This window comes from Ambystoma mexicanum, chromosome 5q (assembly GCF_040938575.1).
Source record: "Ambystoma mexicanum isolate Mex_15411 chromosome 5q, UKY_AmexF1_1, whole genome shotgun sequence".
NCBI classification, from domain to species: domain Eukaryota; kingdom Metazoa; phylum Chordata; class Amphibia; order Caudata; family Ambystomatidae; genus Ambystoma; species Ambystoma mexicanum.
The window spans coordinates 189,725,903-189,744,931 of NC_090933.1; the positions used below are offsets into that span (position 1 = coordinate 189,725,903).

The window sequence follows — 19,029 nt, forward strand, 5'->3', positions numbered from 1 at the left end:
ATTGTCCTCAAGGCTTTCTGGGGCCTGGGACCGCAATACCTCCAACTCTCTCTACGGAAATATCTTCCTACTCGAGCCCTTTGCTCCTCCGCCTCCAACTCATTGAGGGTCTGTCGCTTCTCCAAGCAACGAGTTGGGAGCAGATCTCTTTCTTCAGCTGGTGCCTCCATCTAGAAGCACCTCAAGACCTTCCTCTTTTCTTCTGCCTTCTTTCTTCCTCTCCCCTGCGGATCTCAGGTCTGACACTTGCACTGGTCACCTGGCTACCCTCTGAATTCAGGCCCAGTTCCCTGCCCATGCAGCAGCATACCCGCACTGCCTCCTGGCACCCTCTGCACTTGTGGTCTGTATCTGTATCCCTATAGTCCCCTTTCCTGCACTTTTAGACACCTGTTGTCTGCACTTCTAGCACTTGCACTTGCCACCTGTTGGCTGCACTACTTTTTATGTTGATTCCTTGTCCTGCACTTGTCCATCCTGCCATCCCCCCTCCACGGGTACTTCGCCCCCCTTTCCCCTGCACTTGTGCGATCGCAATGTCAGTAGGCCTGGTGAGATCATTGTTTTTCCTCACTCTGTTGTCCTCCCTTGCCTTGTCGTGCCTTGAAATACTTGTGTATGTGCACATTATAAATGCAATATCATATCATAGCTTGTTATTTTTAAAACATTTTCATTATATGGTATTATAAAAAAACTTCTAATTTTTTTATGTTCACGTTTTTATTAGATATAATAAGAAGTCAACACAACAATGAACAGTTTCAAATAACACCCTAATTCCCCAAACACAGTACAATGTAATACAGAATATGCCAGGAGTTAATCATCAAAAAGCCAATTACACCAAATCCAGAAACCTCCTCCAGATGTCTTCATAAAGATACATTTTCTTTAGTTAGGAAAGAATTACGCTCTAACAATGACATTTTACAGAGGTCTTTAATTCATACAGAACATGAAGGAAATCTTTCACTCTTGCATTGTCTCAGTATTATTTTCATGGCAGACAAGAAAGCTCCGAAATGCTAGCATTTCTGGGGGTATAACAAATCATCCAGGGGCTTGTCTTCCCCCAAAATACCAGTGGCAAAATCAATTAAATATCCATTAACATAACATTGTTCTTCTCAGTCTCATCAATCCTAAAGGTTCTCACTTTACTACACTACCACGTCATATCGTCAAAGCATCCCACCCTATGACCACATCCCCAACAGGCTTTGGAGTGTCTCATTACCATTTTAAACAACTTAACTGGGTTTCAATAGACCGGATTAAGGATTTAATTTGTCTCACACTTTCTCCAAGATTTAAGGAAATTGAACCTACGTTCCTACTCAGATTGTGCCATCTAAATTCCGTCATTTCAGACCCCAGAGTATCCGACCATGACTTGAGGAGATCTTCAATCTTCTTCTTGTGACTAAACAGAAGTTTATACATTTTGGAAGCAAGATTACCTTCATTATTGAAATTGAACAGCTGTCCTGAGAGATCTTTGTCCTTTTGTGGTACCTCACTAATTGCCCTCTTCAATTTATGATATTCTCTGAAGGAGCATTCCTGTAGGCATTTAATTGTAGACAATTTACTGAAAGGAATCCATCTATTATTGACGAAATATCCTAGCCATTGGACCCCACTCAAGAACCAATTTGACAAAAAAGCAACTTTCCGTCAATGCGCACCTTGTGGTTCTGCCAAAGGGATGAGTATGTTGAAAAAAAGGATCCTCATCTGTCATTTCTCTATGTACGCACCAGCTTTTTCTCAAGAACTCCATTGGTGGTGAAGGAGTACTGCCTCTGGTATTCGCCATCATTAGAAGAACACCAGGTGATAGAAGCGTATTCATGCACATTTCTGCATGTGACCACGTGCCTGGTGACTCCTCCCAGAATGGAATGAGATGTCTTGGCGAGAAAGCCGGATGATAACAGGCAAAATACAGAGCTCCCAAGCCTCCATCACATGGCAATTGAAATGTAATCAATTTAAATCATGGTAGCTTGTGATCCCATAAGAATTCTTGTATCAATCTATCTATTTCATGCAAGCTCTCTATGTGGAGGAAGCAGGACCATACTGAGGATATTATTGATACGAGGCGTAGATGTCATTTGTCTTGCATTTACTCTCCCCCACAAAGATATCTTCAGCTCCTATCAACTTTCCAGATCCATCTTTAAGCATGACATCATACACCTCATGTTTTCTTTCATCTTGTGGCCCACTTCCTTGATTAGTCACATTCCCAAGTAGTTCATCTTGTCTGAAAACTATCGAAAACCAATTTGGCAGAGTTGCTGTGGGCTGCATAAGCTTGAGGCGGGCATAGCCTCTGACTTTAGTTAGTTTATTTGTAACCCGAAAAGGATTTAAAAGTGTGTTTGTCTCATTAACGCTGGCAGTGAGGATTCCACATGTCATATTTCCAACAACAAATTGTGAACGTAGAGCCACAATATTTGCATGAAATCTCTATAATGTACCCTTGTATTGCCACATCCCTCCATATAGAATCAGCCAAAGTTTTCATTGTGTGCATGAACAGAAATGGCGAGAGGGAACAACCTTGTCTCGTGCCCTTCTCCAGCTCAAAGCTGACAGAAGAAAGGCCATTTGTTGCAACTAAAATGGTTGGTTTGGAGTATAGTAACGATATCCACTCTTATCAATGTTTCCTCAAATCCAAATCTCTTCCAACACCTCAAAGAGGAATCCCCATTCAATGCGGTCAAAGGACTTCTCTGCATCCAATAAAAGAGCTGCCACTTCCCGTGGAAAGCCTCCGGCTCTCAGTGTCAGGATCAACCTAAGTTTGTTGACTGCGGCATACTTCCCCTTAAGAAAGCCAGCTTGATTCGAGCCTACAAGTTGAGGCAGGGTGTTTTCCAGGCGCAGTGCTAAAGCCTTTGCAAATATCTTCTTGTCTGTATTAATCAGGCTAATCGGCTTGTAGCTGTCCATGGAAATTGTGGTTCTGTCTTTCTTCAGTAAAAGGGAAATTGATGCTTGTCTGGTGGTAGGTGGCAACAACAATCTCTTTCTGGACGAACAGAACATCTCAAGCATTAGTTCCAATACATTGCCTGGTATTATTCTGTCAAATTCAGCCTGTAAACCCTCTGGGCTGGGGAATTTCCTCCATTCAAGCGGTAGGCCACTCTTTTCAGTTCTTCTATGGTAAGTTCTAACTCCAACATTCTTCTCGTCATTTCAGAAATCCTCAGTAGATTGCAACCATGAATGTAACATTCCAGAGCGGCATTACTGGGCTTGCATTAAGAAGAGTAAAGTTTGGTGTATTATTCTTGAAATTACCTTTTGATCATCTTTGGTTCATATGTAATATTGCCGGAAGCAATCGGGATGACACTTATGGACCTTTCACTTTCTTGGATACACAAACGATGCGCCAACAGCCTCACTCATGGTTTACTTGACTATCGAGTATGCTCTACGTGTGGCGCCATAACAAATGGCTGAAGGCACTATACTAATGTACAAGAAGCTAACCTATATAACAATAGAGGCCATTCATGCATTTCACGCCAGAAAGTTATTTGTATCTCCGCTTGCTCATGGCAAGTTTGTGTAATGTCACTTGCCATGATGCCCTTGAGTGTCAACGACTGAAGACGTTCTGTGCCGGGCCCTTTTTTTAAAGTCACTTTTGTTGGTGCGGGTTTGTATCCAAATTTGCCCCACAAGGCATGGACACAACTCTAATAGGTCATTGTCCTGCATGCATGGAGCTCCTTTCAGCTCCTTGACCCCCTACATTGGAATTCCCTTCCTTTCACTATCTGCTCCATCTCCACCTATTCCTCCTTGAAATCACTCCTTCTTCACTCCCCTCCCTGACTCCTTTCCCCTTCACCTCCTCCTTCTCCTCCCAATTCACTCTATCTGTCCCTTTCCCTATCTCCCCTTTGATCTCCACGTCCCTGCTACTCTTTCCCCTTTTCTCCTTCCCCTCCCCCCTCCTTTTCTCTTCCTTCTTATATGTAAATTGTTCTACATGCTGTTTTTTGGTTTGATTCATGTACATTTGTATTGCTTGTATGTTCTATGTTTGATGTTTCTTGTTGTTAAACTGTAAAGTGCTTTGGATTAGAGCGCTATATAAACAATAAAATACAAATACAAATACATAACGGCACTACAGCTTTGTTTATTGTGTGCTATGTATGTGTTAAACCGCCATCTTCCACTAATGTTACCAGAATGTAAACGGGTGGGGGAAGATGGGCATGAATGACACTGTTGGAACCAATTGCACTGGAGGCTGCTTCTGGGGCGCTAACAGGTTTCAAATGTCTTGCAAAACCTTTTTATAAAGTTAGCCACCCTAATGGAGAGGGGCCGGGCCAGAAAGTCTCTGTGTGTCTCTCTCTTTCTTTCTTTTCCACCTCACCCTCCAGTCCAGGAAAGAGGTTAGAATCCCTGTATTGAAGCATGTTTTGGAAGACTGCATTTCGGGATCCCCCTGTTACCGAGCGCACACAGGGAATATCCAAACAACTGCATGGCTTTTAACGGCATCATCAACAATTTATCCCACTCCTACTTGAAAGTTCAACGCTGCCTCGCCAAGCACAACCTCAGAAGTGCCAATTGCATTCTACTACGTGCACCTTGCATAACACTCTCCTCAAACTTAGTTAGCTGAATCACTACCCAAACTCCAAAATTAGCAATATGTCGAGGGTAGAGCAAGAACCCGAGCAGATGAATCAGCTCCAGGAAAGTGTGAGGGATAAAGCAGCCGTACTATTCTGCACACAGTGCTAAGAGCCAGCAGCTGTGGAGCCTGGGGAGTAGTATCTGTCTCGAATGCATGCGTTGGAGGCATCCCAGAGGGCTAAAGCGTGCATCCGCTGAGGTGGGACACTGCTCTCGAGTAGCGAGGCGTCAGGGGAATAGGCATCAGGAGATGTGGTATAGTGCCAAAGACCCCACAAGGAAAGGAAGTAACATTAGTAATGGGATCACAAAGAGACCCTTCAGGAGTCCAGAAAAGCTCAGGAAGTAAGCCGCAGCAATCGCCATGTGGCCTTACCCGACATGTGTGGTCCGGCGCTGGGGACCGGGGCCTTAGCAGCGTAGCATTGCAGCGGATTTGCTAAAAAGCAGCGCACACTTCTCATTCATAGCCTGCTTAAAACCTCTTCTCTTCCACTAGCAGTTCAAGGAACAGTGTCAGCACCCAGGCGGGAGTGGGTTAGATCCACACTCCCTCCTCAACCACGGAAGCCGAATGGAGTATGACCCTCCCTTTTTGGATAGCACAGGTTCCATGATTTTAGCAGAAACAGGCCACCATTAGACAGGCAATGGCGGAAGAGGGTTACGGAGAGGTTGCAAATAGGAAAGGGGGAGTGGGGGAACTACAGAGAGGTTTTGTAGATAGGTATGGGGTGAAAAGGGAAACAGCATATTGTTATATTTTTGATATTTCTTAAGTTCAAAATGAATTCTTTGTTTTATCATTCAATAAAATCACATGTAACATTCAACAACCACTCAGAACCACTCAGGATGACAGGAGGCAAGTTCCCAGGGCCTGTACTTAGCAGCATGTAGATCAGTTAGTGTATCAGGAGCTGGCATGCTCGCAAGTGAGGTCGCACAGCGGGGAGCAACGTGGTGTCCACTTCACCCCGCAGGAAGAAGTCAGCATGTCGAGAGCTGGCGTGCAGCCGAGCATAGTGCGCATGGAAGAAGCCTCCTGGAGCAGGCAGAGCTGGTGGAAGTGGCCATATATAGTAAGTAATGCAGGACTGCTAGAGCAGCCTATCAGGTAATACTGATGGGCAGCTGGAGCTTCTCGGGAAGTGGATCCCTGACCTCTACCCTTCCCAATAAAATCGTTCTTGGTTGGCCCCAAATTCCCCTTGCCTATGTTTAGTCACCTCACTCACAACTGGGAAGAGAACTTCAACCTCACAAAATCACAAGTAGGTTAAAAATGGCCACCGGATCAAAGGCAATGTGTAACGTTCTTGTCTACAGTTTTATAATAATAACTTGTTTATATAGCACTTTCACCAAAGTGCTTTACATAGAATATTTCGATATACTATCCTTATTACCTGCAGACCGTACATAGATCACAGCAGTGAGTACATAATGCTCTGTACTAGCTTACTGGCATCATAACTCAGTCTCACTATTAGGGAAGGCCACCATAAACCTGCAGTAATGTACTTAGTTTTCTTTGGAACATTAAACATTGATAAGCCTGCGATATTTATCTAAAGCAATGCTTTTAATAGAAAAAGAGCATAACATGTATGCAAGTAGCTTTTCTGTGAGGTCAGAGACATCTTTTCAGATCCTTGAGTTTGGTCACTACCCTGTGATGATGTCCATTGACTATACCATAGGCTGTGTAGGCCCGGGTGACTCAGGGGGACCTGCCCCACTACCTGCTACTTGATGTAGGGCCCGGCGGGGATATGGGAATGATCCCCCAGATCCCTGCCAAAGCACTGGGGGCCCACGGCAGGTGACCACCACATTACATCGGTTTATGGTCTTTGCATCGAATATTTTCCACCGAGGGTCCATTCCATCGAAAATTTTGCATTGCAAAAATGTGCATCTTAAATATTTTTTTTTAATGGGGGGTCCCCCAACTACCCCCTGTGTTTTAGCCTTTAAACCCCCCAAAACATGTTTACCCTTTAAAAACATGCATTCGATGCATATTTTTTCGATGCAAATCCCTCGATGGAAAGTATTTCAGTGGAAAGTCCATTGATGGATTCACCAGATACCCATTAAATCTACTTCCGATACTTGCCCTTTAAATAATATTTTGCAAGAAGCAGTGTTAACCGCCACAGCCCGATTCTTTATGGAACTCTGCAAATCATGTTTCCACAGAAGGGAGTCTTTTTTTTACCAGAGTCCCTAGCATGACATGTCTCCTGTGGGCACAGCAGCTAGCCAGCAGGACACAGGGGAGTTGCCAATCCTGGCAATGCCCCTTTTGTAAACGTCACATGTCCGTGTCCCCGCACGTATGTGGGAATGAGAGTTCCAAGATGGCTATCCGCCTACTAAAGGCACAGCCCATATAGCCAGGTGTCCAGCAAGAGACTTAGTAAAAACACCTGAGTGCCTCAAAGTTTATAGTGTAACAGACTCTAAGACATAAATGATTACCAGACACACATGCCAGTGAAGGCAGAAGCCCAGGCCAGGGGGAGGGAACTAAGCCCCAAACAAACTGAGCAGGGACACAGAGAGTGACAGTGTTTGGAGTAGCTGAGTGGTGAGCAGTGGAGAAGTAGAAGTGCAGTGAGTGACCTGGAGGTACAGAGGGAGCCGAAGGAGCAGGAGGCGGTGGAGGTGCAGGGTCAGGAGGCGGTGGAGTGGCAGAGAGAGATGAAGGTGCAGGACGAGTGCAAGGTGTAGGGAGCTGAGGGTGCAGGAGGACTGGAAAGTACAGAAGAGGTTGAGGGAGAAGAACATCAAGGAGGAGGGGAGAACACGGAGGTGGTTGGAAGAAGTGACCATCAGAAGGATCAGAAAGAGCAATGGAGAGAATAGTAGGTGAAGAAAAAGACCGTAAAAGATAGAGACTGCACAAGAGACAGTAAGAGAGCGAGCGAGAGGCAGAACGTCTGATTAGAGGCAGGTGAGAACTGGCAGGGACTAAAGACCATATTGTTTGGAGGAGGGAAAAAGGAGCTGGACAAAAGACAAGAGGAAGATGTGAAGTCCCCTGGAGGCACAGGGACAGCGGCAGTCATAAAGTAAGACAGCAGTCTGCTCATTCTCTGGGAGAAGTGGAAGGAGGAACACATTTGTTGAGACAGATTATCCATAGCAATCGTACAGAGAGTCACTGGGGTCTGTACTACACAGTAAAGTGGTAGCGATGGCTGAGCAACCAGACTTATCTCAAGAGTAAAGGGAGCAGTATCAGAAGTTACACAAAGGACAGCAATGACTATGGTTCAAACAAACACTGACTTAGGGTTTCTGAGTAAAAGAATATACATTTATTTACACATCAGTTATTAAACATTTCACTATCATCAAGCAGTTGAAATATCACAATTCTAATACACCACACCACACCCAATAGATTCTGGACAAGTTAGGCTCAAAATGAAGTGTGAGCAAAATGGCACTCCAGTAATTTAAAAGGGAGGGAAAGACAAAGTTAGACAGAAGTTGAGCAGCACCAACAAATAAGTAAGCAGGGCAATCTAGAAAAAGGAACTACAGCGAGAAAATAAAATCTAGAGGCCAGGGCCAAAGTCAATGGACCAAAGTCTTTGCAGAGGATCACAAAGTTCAGGGTAGTTTGCGGTTAAGTCTTTGCTAAGAGTTCAGAACGAAGTTGGTCGGACAAAAAGTTACTTTAAAGACTAGGGAAGGACAAGCTCTCGGATTGGCTAAAGATTTCACACACTTTCACCGCGGCTGGATGAAACGAACAACCGGGTTAGCACAGTACCTTTAGAGCAGAAGAATGCTGTAGCTGAGGCAGACGTTCCTGGCAGGTCCTGCAGGCTCACAGTTCCTGAAGCGACTGTCAGGCTAACAAGAAGGAGGAAGACTGGAGGGTCCTGCACTGCACAGGGAAGAAATCGGCAGCAGAGCAGAGCGACAAATAAAAGGTACGCTCCTTAAAACCCAAGCAGGGTCCATTCCTCCTGGCTAACCGGTTCACTATAGCTGTCCACAGCAAATTCGGCCAGAGGAGGGCGGCATGGCTTGCAGTTTGGTGAACTGGTTGTTCCCACCAGCTCAAGGGGAGAAGATTCCTTGCAGATCTTCCCTGTCGTCGAAGTTTGGCGATTCGAACCCGCCGCAGGGCTTCACCAGGAAGTTCAGTCATGCTAGAGGTCATCTTCTGTCAGCTTCTCTTCGGTGCTCTCGGTCCAGTGGCGACTCTGCCTTCTCAGTCCCAGAGACCTGCTTTTTATGCAGTTTTCCCCCATTCACACAGCCTGGATGTCAATCACACATCAGGGTGGCTGTCCTGCCGGGAAAGTCACCACAGCCAATCATACCAGAGTGCGACATGGGTCTGCAAGGAAACCCTGTGCAGGGAGTCTCAAACCCCTCCCTCACATCCTGTCCCCCTCAGACATTCAGGCGCGTAAGGAGAGCTTCTGTGCAGAAGCCCACCAAAGGTTGGCGAACAAAGGAATCAAACCTGGTTTGGCACGCAGAGTAAACAATGTTCCATGAGAAACAGACAAAAAGGGATAAATATTAACCCTTTCCAGAACTCTATGTAAGATAGTTTGTACTGGGTCTGTGAGTTTAAAAAGACTAATAAAGTCAATGGCAACTTTACCTGTTCTGGAGACAGTAGTCAGTCCCAGAAAATGGAGTTTCAGTTGGGAAGTCTGAAAAAGACAACCCTGTGTCACTGCACTGAAGGTGCTGTGCAACACACAGTAAAAAGATGATGTCTATGGAGTAGGTGAGGCTCCACAGTCTACGAACAGAAAAAAATGTTAACCACACACAGCAAAACACATGTAAGAGTGGAAAAAAAGGCTTGCACACTTACCAGGTGAAAAATAAATCCTAGAAATCCAGCAAAGCTGCTGAGGGACTCAGTAGGTAAGGGAAATTAGCCATTCTGGAGAAGTCTCCCTAACACCATGCTGTGATGTTTTCTGTGGGTTCCAATACATTTGCTTTCAGGGCTCTGCACCAAGCTGTGGTTTCAGATGTGCTCCATCTCCAAAAGTCATTTTACCATACTATACATTGAGGTACCCTATTGTCCAGTATGCATGACATCTCAGTGAATTTTATAGCATGTCTGGATTTTTTGGGTCTGGGGTACGTCCACAGCGCACCCACCTGAAACGTGTTATTCCCGCCCTACTGCATGCCGCTTTGATCTTGCGCCAAAAGGATTGTACATGTATATGGTATCCGCCTCCTCCTCACCACACCACGGGAAATCAGAGGTCCTAGTTGGGTCGAATGCGGAAATTTCGGGATGGAGTCATGTATGTTGTATACAATGCATTCTTTTATGAAAGATGGAATCGTGCATTGCGGGAGACCTTTTTTGTAAAAAGCAATGTATTATTCCATTAGTTAACACTCACTTCCCCACCCAAATCTTTTTCCCATTTCTCTTTTAGACCATCCTTTTGTGCGCTCATCAGTTCCAGCATGCAATTATATATCCTGGATACAGGGCGCCAACTGTCTTACAGATCATATAGCAATTGCAACAGTGGGCACAAGTCTGGATCCCGGCTCATACCGGCCATTTCTTTTTTGCTATCGCTGTCAGCCTGCGGTACCACAAGAACTGACCTTTGGGTAGTCCCTAAGTGTGGAGAAACTCCATAAATTCTCTATAATTTCCCCCGTTGTACATGTTCCCTCATACACTAAGACCAAATTCCTCCCATTTCCTAGCCACCGTCCGCTCTTCAGCGCCCTTGCAGATATCTGGTGCCATAGGGTCTTGCGGGGAGTATGAGTTATGTGTCTTTAATATTCTCATAGCCCTCTTCCAGACCTTCCTCCCCGCTTGTATGATGAGCATCCTGCCTTTCATCAACTGTCCATTCATCCAGAGGGCTTCTTTCAATAAAACCGGTCTAATCAGCGTCTGCAGTAGGTCTGTCTCAGCTGTGACTTCATCGGACAGCCAGTACGTCACATATTGTAGTTGTGCAGCCAGGAAGTATGCCTTGAAGCGTGCACCTGCATGTCCCCATACAGCATGCATAACGTCTTCAGTGCTATTTTCTGCCTGCCACTACCCCACAAGAATTCCCTGAGCAGCGAATCCAGTCTGTGAAAAAAACAACACTGCTATATAATGATGCACATTAGAAAAATGGTAGAGCAACCTAGGCAGTGCGATCATCTAAACAAAGGCAATCCTCCCCATTAAGGAGACTGGCAGTTTCCCCCAGAATCCCATGGATCCTTTTATCCCCTCCAAAGTCCTCACCATATTTATTGCATGCATTTTCTCTGGAGTGTGCGCTATATGTTTCCAGAGGTATCGGAAAGTGTTGCGTTCCCACTGTAGCCCAAGTTCCGGTAAATCTCTAGGGTCATAGCTTCTCAATCGTCGCACCTAGAAACACTTGTGTACAGGCGCGTTACAAATCCCACATCATATCATTTCACATATCAAAATCCAGCCAGTGAGAATAATCACGACTTCTATCTGTTAAAGGATATACCTGTGAGTTTGGTGAAGTTATCCAATACTTCTAGTAATATGGGCAGGCTATGCTCTGGCTCATTTACATATAGAAGAACATTGTCTGCGTACAAAGAAATTAGGTGGGTCATCCCACCCACCCCACCCCGACTCCAATAGTTCTTGTCTTAAGTACACAGCCGGGGTCTCAAGCGCTACGATATATAGCATGGGTGACAGCAGACGCCCTTGTTGGGTGCCCTGCTGCACTTCCCAGGCCTAGGAAACCCATTTCCTGTCTTCACCCTGGCCACTGGTTGCGCGTATAACACCTGCACCCACTTAATGAAACCCTGTGCAATACCAAATTGTTCCATTGCTGCCAACATCCACTCCCAGTAGACACATTCAAAGGCTTTGGTGGCGTCCAATGACACCACTGCCAAGGAGAGTTCAATAGAGCTGGTCTGATCTATAATATGTTGGAGCTATCACAGATTCATAGTGGTGTTGCGTCCAGGGACAAACCCTATCTAGTCCCTGTGTATAAGTTTAGTGATCACCTTACTAAGTCTACTTGTTAGCAGTACTGTTAATATCTTGGAGTCCTGGTTCAGCATTGACAAAGGGCGATGTGAGTTGCATAGCTCGTCAGGTTTCCCTGTCTTAAGTATGGGAACTACCATTGCTTTTCTCCTGCTAGCAGGAAGCCTGCCCTTCTCATAAGCCTCCTCATATGTCTTCAGCAGTACACAGGTAACAGTGGTTATAAAGGTTTTACCAAATTCAGACGGGCACCCATCCAAGTCTGGCGTTTCCTCAGTGGGGAGAGATCTGATCATTTCACCTATTTCCAGAACTGTCAGCAGTAAATCCAGAGCAGCAGCCTGCTCCTCTGTGAGTCGTCGTAGTCTGATCTAAGAAAGGGCCTCCTGTAGGTCCCCGCGGTTCACAAGTGCCCTGTGGCTATATAGGTTCCCATAGTAGATGCTAAAGGCACTATTTATTTCATTGTGTGACCTCCAGAGTTACTCACATTCTTCTCTGACCTGTGTTATTTGTTTCTGGGTCTGTTCAGATTTGCTTAACTATGACAGCATTCTCCCCGGCTTATCTCCTTCTGTATGCACACGCATTATGTGAACGGTGTGATTAAACTGCCCGAGCCTATACCCCGTTTCCTCACATTCATGATGTAAGGAATAAACCTCCCTTTCATGATTTAGTGATTTAACTGAAATCGCCTCTATAAGACAGATTGTGTTCTCTGATTGCTCGAATTCCTCCCTTACTGCTTTCCGGTTCCCCCCAGCACCCAACATTGCCTCTCCTCTCATAATCACCTTCAAGGTTTCCCATATTGTGTTCCATCTGTCCATGCTACCAAGATTTACCTTCAAGAATCTGTCTATTTGATCCTTGAACACCTCATCTAGAACCAATTCCGCAGACAGTCGCCATGTTGGGATTAGGGGCCGGAGGGTCCAAATCACTACTAGTGGGCAGTGGTCAGAGATGGTGCGTCCCATATACACTGCGCCCGTAAAATCAGACAAATGTTCAGTACCCACCAGCATATAGTCTATGCGAGTGTAAAGTTTGTGTGGGGCCGAATAGGAATACCCTCTCACATCATCATTCTGTTCCCTCCAGACGTCTGCCAATGCAAATTCAGTCATCATTGTGTTCAGGGCCAATGCCGCTGATATCGACATGAGACGCAATGAGCCAGATCTGTTGAGGGCCGGGTCCCTCACACAATTGAAATCTCCACCCCAGATGAAAAGGGCCCCCTTAAATGTGCTAGTATTGTTCTCAATGATCCAAGAAAAGCAGGCGCTGAATGACTGGAGCTGTATGTATTCATTATACACACCTCCTGGCGGCCCATGTACTATCACATACCTTCCCTCACTATTTATTGTGCTGCTTCTAGGCCAGAAGGGGACTTGTGCATCTAGCCATACCGGCTCCCCTCTGGCAAATCTGGAATAAGTGGATCCATAGCCCCTGCCACCCCATCTAGCCGTCAGTGAGTCCTGGCTTTCCGGCAGAAGGTGTGTCTCCTGCAGCAGTGCAATTGTCATCTTTTTCCTGCTCAGGAAGGACTTCATTCGATTCCTACGCATATGTGTCCCCAGGTTCCTCACATTCGATGTCACAATCTTAATCAATGCCATTCATGCTTGATATCTCCATTCCCCCCCTCGTGCATCGCTGGCAAAAAGAAAACAAAAAATCACCCAACCCCCCACACATCCCACAGTTGCCTAAAGGACATGGCTCTTTCTAACCTAATTAACCAAAAAAGGTGCAAGCTTAACAGTGTGTCTCTGAATCTGAGACCGTAACAGTGCCCAACAGCTACCAGCTGCACAGGCGAACCCATACGCTCATAGCCGTGAGGCCACTTTGGCATAGGCAATTGTACCGAAGAAATGGTACTGGTGGAAAATCTCCTGCTTGGGGGTGCCAGTTAGTCCTCGTCCTGGGCAGCGGCAACGTGTCCCTGCCATAAAACAGCTGTCTCAGGCAGATTATTCTACCAGTAGGTGTGCGCGATGTGTAACCATATTATTCAAAGTGCTGTCGATATTACACTTCTATCCGTTGCCTTCCTCCAGGGTCCCCTTGCGCTTGTCTTGCGTTGCATTATTGTCCATCCACATGTTAACAGCTTCAGGTGTCTCAAACATGTGTGTCTTTCTATTGCATATCAATTTCAGCCTTGCCGGGTAAATAAGTATGTATTTCAGTCCCAGTCAGCGGAGACGTTCTTTCGTGGGGACAAAAGTGTTGCGTTTCCTTTGAACCAAAGGGGTATATTACGAGTATATTGCGATCTTAATGTTCCCCCTCTGCAGTGCACCACCTTCCCTAGAGTGCTGCAGTATTACTTCTCGGTCCCTGATATGAAGGACTCTTGCTATAATCGGTCTTGAGGTGAAACCCAGAGTGGGTCTTTTTTGTAGCGATCGATGGGCCCTTTCAATCATGAATCCCTGAGACAGCTTTCCAGGGCCCACTTCCTGCAGTATTAGGTTTTCGAGGTATGTTGTGGGGGCATTTCCCCCACTCTCCTCCGGTATTCCGAGCGCTCCAACATTGTTTTGGCATGATCGCCCCTCTGTATTTTCCAATATAGCGTTTTTAGTTTCCAGAGCTTTCATTCTTAGCATTAATTCTGCAGAGGAAGATGCGGTTTCTTGTAGAAGCGACTCTGTCGTAGTGGCCCTCTCCGCAAGCAATCTTACGTCTTGTCTCAAAAGGTGGCCGTCCACCTTAACTTCATCTATCTTGCATTCCATGGGGGACCGCAGGGCAGCAATGTCTTCCAATATTTTGGCATTCTGTTAGGATCCGACTGAGGCAACTGTGACTGGGGCCGAGGTGATTCACCTCTCTTGCTTTCCATGGAGTCAGAGCAACTGCACTGGGCAGCGAAAGAGACCACAACGTTAGGCTTATTACTGCCTTTTTGTTTGGTGGGTGGCATTTTATGGGCTCCCAGAATGCCACCCAGCACTGGGATATCTGCTTTCTGTGGTCAGCCCACTCCCCACCCTATTTCTCCAGCTACTCCACTGCAATTCCACTGCAATTTCGCCTCTTACCAGTGGTGTGGGTCCTGGGGAATACGCCCCAAGCTTCCGGGGACGTGACTATGCAGTGTCCGTAGGCTCTCCGTACATCCAAGGGCACTGCTATTTCGAGCCGACTGTGTGGGATGTCAGGTGCTCCCAAGTACACCCCTTTTGGCAGTGCGGAAAACCTGCCTATACAATCACACCCACTTCCACAGTTACGTAGCCGGTGTAATAAAAATGTCTTCGAATTTCAGGAGCCCCGTTTAATTCACAGGCCTTTCCCGACCCTTTTGTCCAGTCAAAAAGGATCTACCAGGAAGACCAGGCATCCTCTTGTTATTCAGGGAGGGGGGCCCTCACCCACAGAATAGCAGCAGTGGGCGCTGCCTGCACAGGTCTCGCCCCTTCATACCAGGGCCAGCAGCCGTAGCTTCTCAGGGTCGCCTCCCTCGTCCTCCTCGCTGGCTGCACGGATCACCCGCCCCCCTGCGGTGCTGATCGAGTGCTCGTGTGAGTCTCCACGCAGGTCGCGGCCAGCTCTTTCTCACCACCGGGAATGACTGCTCCACTCACCTTCTCTGGCAGCCCCCAGCTCCCAATTTTTCAGCCCGCAACGGGCGGCGGATACATTTACATCTTGTTTGCTCACGCCCCTGCACTCCGGATCTCCGTGTGGCCTCTCGGGTGTCCCGTTTATGCCGAAAGAGGTTTTGAAGACAACGCTCTTGCTCCCCGGCAGTTATTTGTCGGTGCACACCAAGTTTCCAACCGTATACCACCGTATAAGTGAATGTTTAAGGCAGGAGCATACAGCCAACACATACTCACAGCATGGACCTTGGTCACGTCCCCCTCTTTCGTAAATGCTTCCGGCCATGATCACATGGCAGGCAGTGTTTACAATTAAACGTGCATGTTAGGCAGCGTTTAATTGTACACACAGCCTGCCATGCAAGCACAATGCATACCTATGGAGTCCGTCGGCTTTATGCTGGCACATAAAGCTGGCGCGCTCCATAGGAATCCCCAGCATTTGTATGATCAGAGAGAAAGGGAGGAGGTAGAAAAGAAAGCTGCTGCCCCTCCTCTCCGCAATACAAATGATTGAAAATGTTGTGTAACATATACAAAATGCGTAAAAGCCTTGCACAAGGCTTTTACGCCTTTAACCTATGACACACAATGAGCAACATAAGCGCCTCTGTGTTATTCGACTAAGACCATGCAAAGAGTCCTTGTAGGATGTGGAACTCGCGGCAACGTGTACATTCAATTAACATGACAATACCAGATGATTATGGTTACATACCCTTATCATTTGGATGCATGAATATTTCCCATGTACACAAATATATTAGTAAGAAAGGCCTGGCATCAGCAAGACTGAAAATGTGCAAAAAAGGAAAGACGATAAGAATGAAATTAGCTTTCAGTGCCGAAGTACCACGGTAAAATGATGGCTTAATTCAAAATAAATAAAACTATGTATGCAAAAAAAAGTCTAAACATTTGGAATACAGGGCCATCGTTTTTTTAACATAAATTATGCAATACTCACTTTGACCACAAGGTATCCAGTTCATAACACACCACCAGATGTTAAACATTGTGGCATGGTGATAGACGTGAAGGAATGTGATTTGGCTGTTTTTCTTCCGGAAAACGAAAAAAAGTGTGTCCATGAATTCAATGACTTTGGAAAAGTAGTACCACCATAGCACCTTTGCCACCTGCAAGAAATACAATTAGTCATTATTAGTGTTTCTCTCTTGGTGACAATGCCAGGACTGGAATTATACATGTGCGCCCAGAACGTGCCTCACTGCCAAGCTCTTTCCCACACCCTTCTATTTATAAGTGGGTAACCTGTGTCTTTCCAGCTGGTTTGGACTACGACTCCCACAACACCTCATCATTGCCTGCACTGACTAGTGCTGAAGGGAAGCTGTAATCAAAATATCTGTCGACCCTCGCAACTGAAGCAGACCTTGCATAGAGGACCGCATCGACGTATTTTACTATTTTTTTTTTAAATTTTACATTTATAAAGCGCTCACACAGCCCGCAGGCATCGAGGCGCTGTTACAGGAATTGTTTGTTTTTCTTAGTTGCGTCATTGTGTTTTTTTTTGTCTTAGTTACGTATTTATAACGCGCTTAAACACCCAGAGGTTTTACTAAGCGCGGACCCGGGGATCGAACCTGTTGTTGCTTCGTGTAGTCTTGCTTCCAAGACGCGCACCCTGCGGGACTAGTATAATGCAAGTTTAAAGATACATACGATGAACAGAAATGACAATGCACACATGTATTTTATACAGCTGGGATTCTTTATTGAGTATGAAAAATATTCAGCCAAAAAGAAATACACTGTACAAAGAGCATGTTGATGGCAAGAGAAGTCCAACTGGTGGGTATTTTGCAAACTTCTACAATGTCACAATACGTCTATACACGTAAACCAGGTGACGATGGGGTAGGAGCTACAACAGTAAATAGGGACAGACTTCACATGACAGACTTTAAGTACATCTTCAGTATTTACATCCTCATATTTAGGTAAACCATCATTCGATTATTCAATTAAGGGAGGTGATAATAGCAGTATAGTACATGTCATCCTGCAATACTTGCATACAAGTTTGGCAATAATACTCTCATTACAGGCTAGTTGTGACATCACAACTGACCTGTTACAAGGAAATGACATCACAACCTCTCTGTAATTAGTTATTATGACATCATAATGCCTCCCGCTTGAGCCAGCCGCAATCATTTCAGCTGTTACTGCAGCACTTACAACAGCAACAAGCTTGTCAAATGCCTTGCTTGTTAGTGGTTTCCTGTGACACATTGAAGTCCGTAATTGACAAGGAACTGTTTGTGGTAGAAAGTTTAATTTGTGAACTGCTGGAGTGTAACTCATGTGATCAAGAATCTGCACGTTATTACTTACAGAATGAACGTGTTTTCCAAAACATTTTTATTAAACTGCTAGATCTATTTTTCTGCAACACATTAGGAGCTGCAGATCTGCTTTCTTTTTACTCAAGACCGATTCTATATTGGTTCTATGGATCAGCAAATGGAAGATCTCTTACATTCTATTAAGCAAGAGACGAGGCATTCAAGGCAGTGTGCGTACATGGATTTTAAGGAATAAAAGGATACTGCAAGTCACCTTGGAATTCCGTGTCCTTATAAAGGAACTCAGCCTCGTCCTCTATTTGGTCACGAAATTCCTTGGTGACTTGCAATATCCTTATAACCTATGGTATGGGGGTGTCTTATCAAATATGCAAGGCTTGGGGGCTCCCTCCTGGGAGACAATGTGATGTTTTAAGGGTGATTATTGTTAGGAAAGATTTCATCAATGCGTAATCTTCCCTCCATTTGTGGAGCCCCAAAACTTTTTGCTTTTGTTTGGCTTTCCTATCCTGCCTTTTGCCAGTGGAGCACAGCCTTCAGCTGCGCTCCCCTGGGCTTTTGGTCACTTGTTACGTAGAAACGTATACGTCCTTCAGCCTGTCAGTACTGGGAAACTATGTTTCCCTTAGTTTTCGACTATGTTGTCATTTCTTGGTAACTTTTTAAAAGTGCACAATGTACCTTCCAGTACCATGCACTGGGGTCCTTTTTTTTTATGGCCGTAGACACCCTCAATAGATGTTTTGGTGATTGTACGAGTGTGCCTGGGATGAACTGGTGGCAGCAGTTAGTTTTTATAAGTGTTGTACTTCTTTTTAGTGAATCACATCACGTTTTCCGCGTTTGGTTCAAGACTGTGGCCAGGTCCGAAAATGGCAGAGCCACAAAGTCTTTTGTTTTGTCCCATGGCCATTTTGTCCCTTGCCTTCACCCAGGACGAGTAACCCGGGTTTTCCTTATTTGGGCATCTAGCTTCCCGTGAAGCTGGATTCCCGTGTGTGCACAGGAAGCGGGTTGGGACTGTCTGATCCCAATCCATACTACTGGTGCCAGGATATCTGGAGCGCTTGAAGACCGGGACCACTGTGGACCGTGATTGGTCCTCGACTGGGAAGCCTGCATGAGAGCAGATCTTCAATTGGAAGTCCTCGATTTTGGCTTGAAGCTAATCTTGGATAAGAGAGGGGGCTCTTCATCCATTCCAGGTCGATCACCTGAGTTCTCCCCAAACTACAGAAGGAGCAAAGTATCCTGTATGAAGAAACTGAAGGTTTTGTCACCCTTCACCCTCTGCTGTCCTGTCAGATTCCTGTATTCTTCATCGATCAACAAGACCTGCTTCTGTGCTTCG

General features: G+C 45.7%; 1 protein-coding gene across 1 annotated transcript in view; it reads right to left on the reverse strand.

Annotated features, from left to right (window-relative positions):
* ELOVL2 (ELOVL fatty acid elongase 2) overlaps positions 1–19,029 on the reverse strand; it is a 765,518-nt gene that overhangs the window by 177,298 nt on the left and 569,191 nt on the right. The window contains exon 5 of the mRNA XM_069620714.1: positions 16,310–16,481. Coding sequence (XP_069476815.1) covers positions 16,310–16,481 — 172 coding nt within the window. The remainder of the gene's footprint in view (positions 1–16,309; positions 16,482–19,029) is intronic.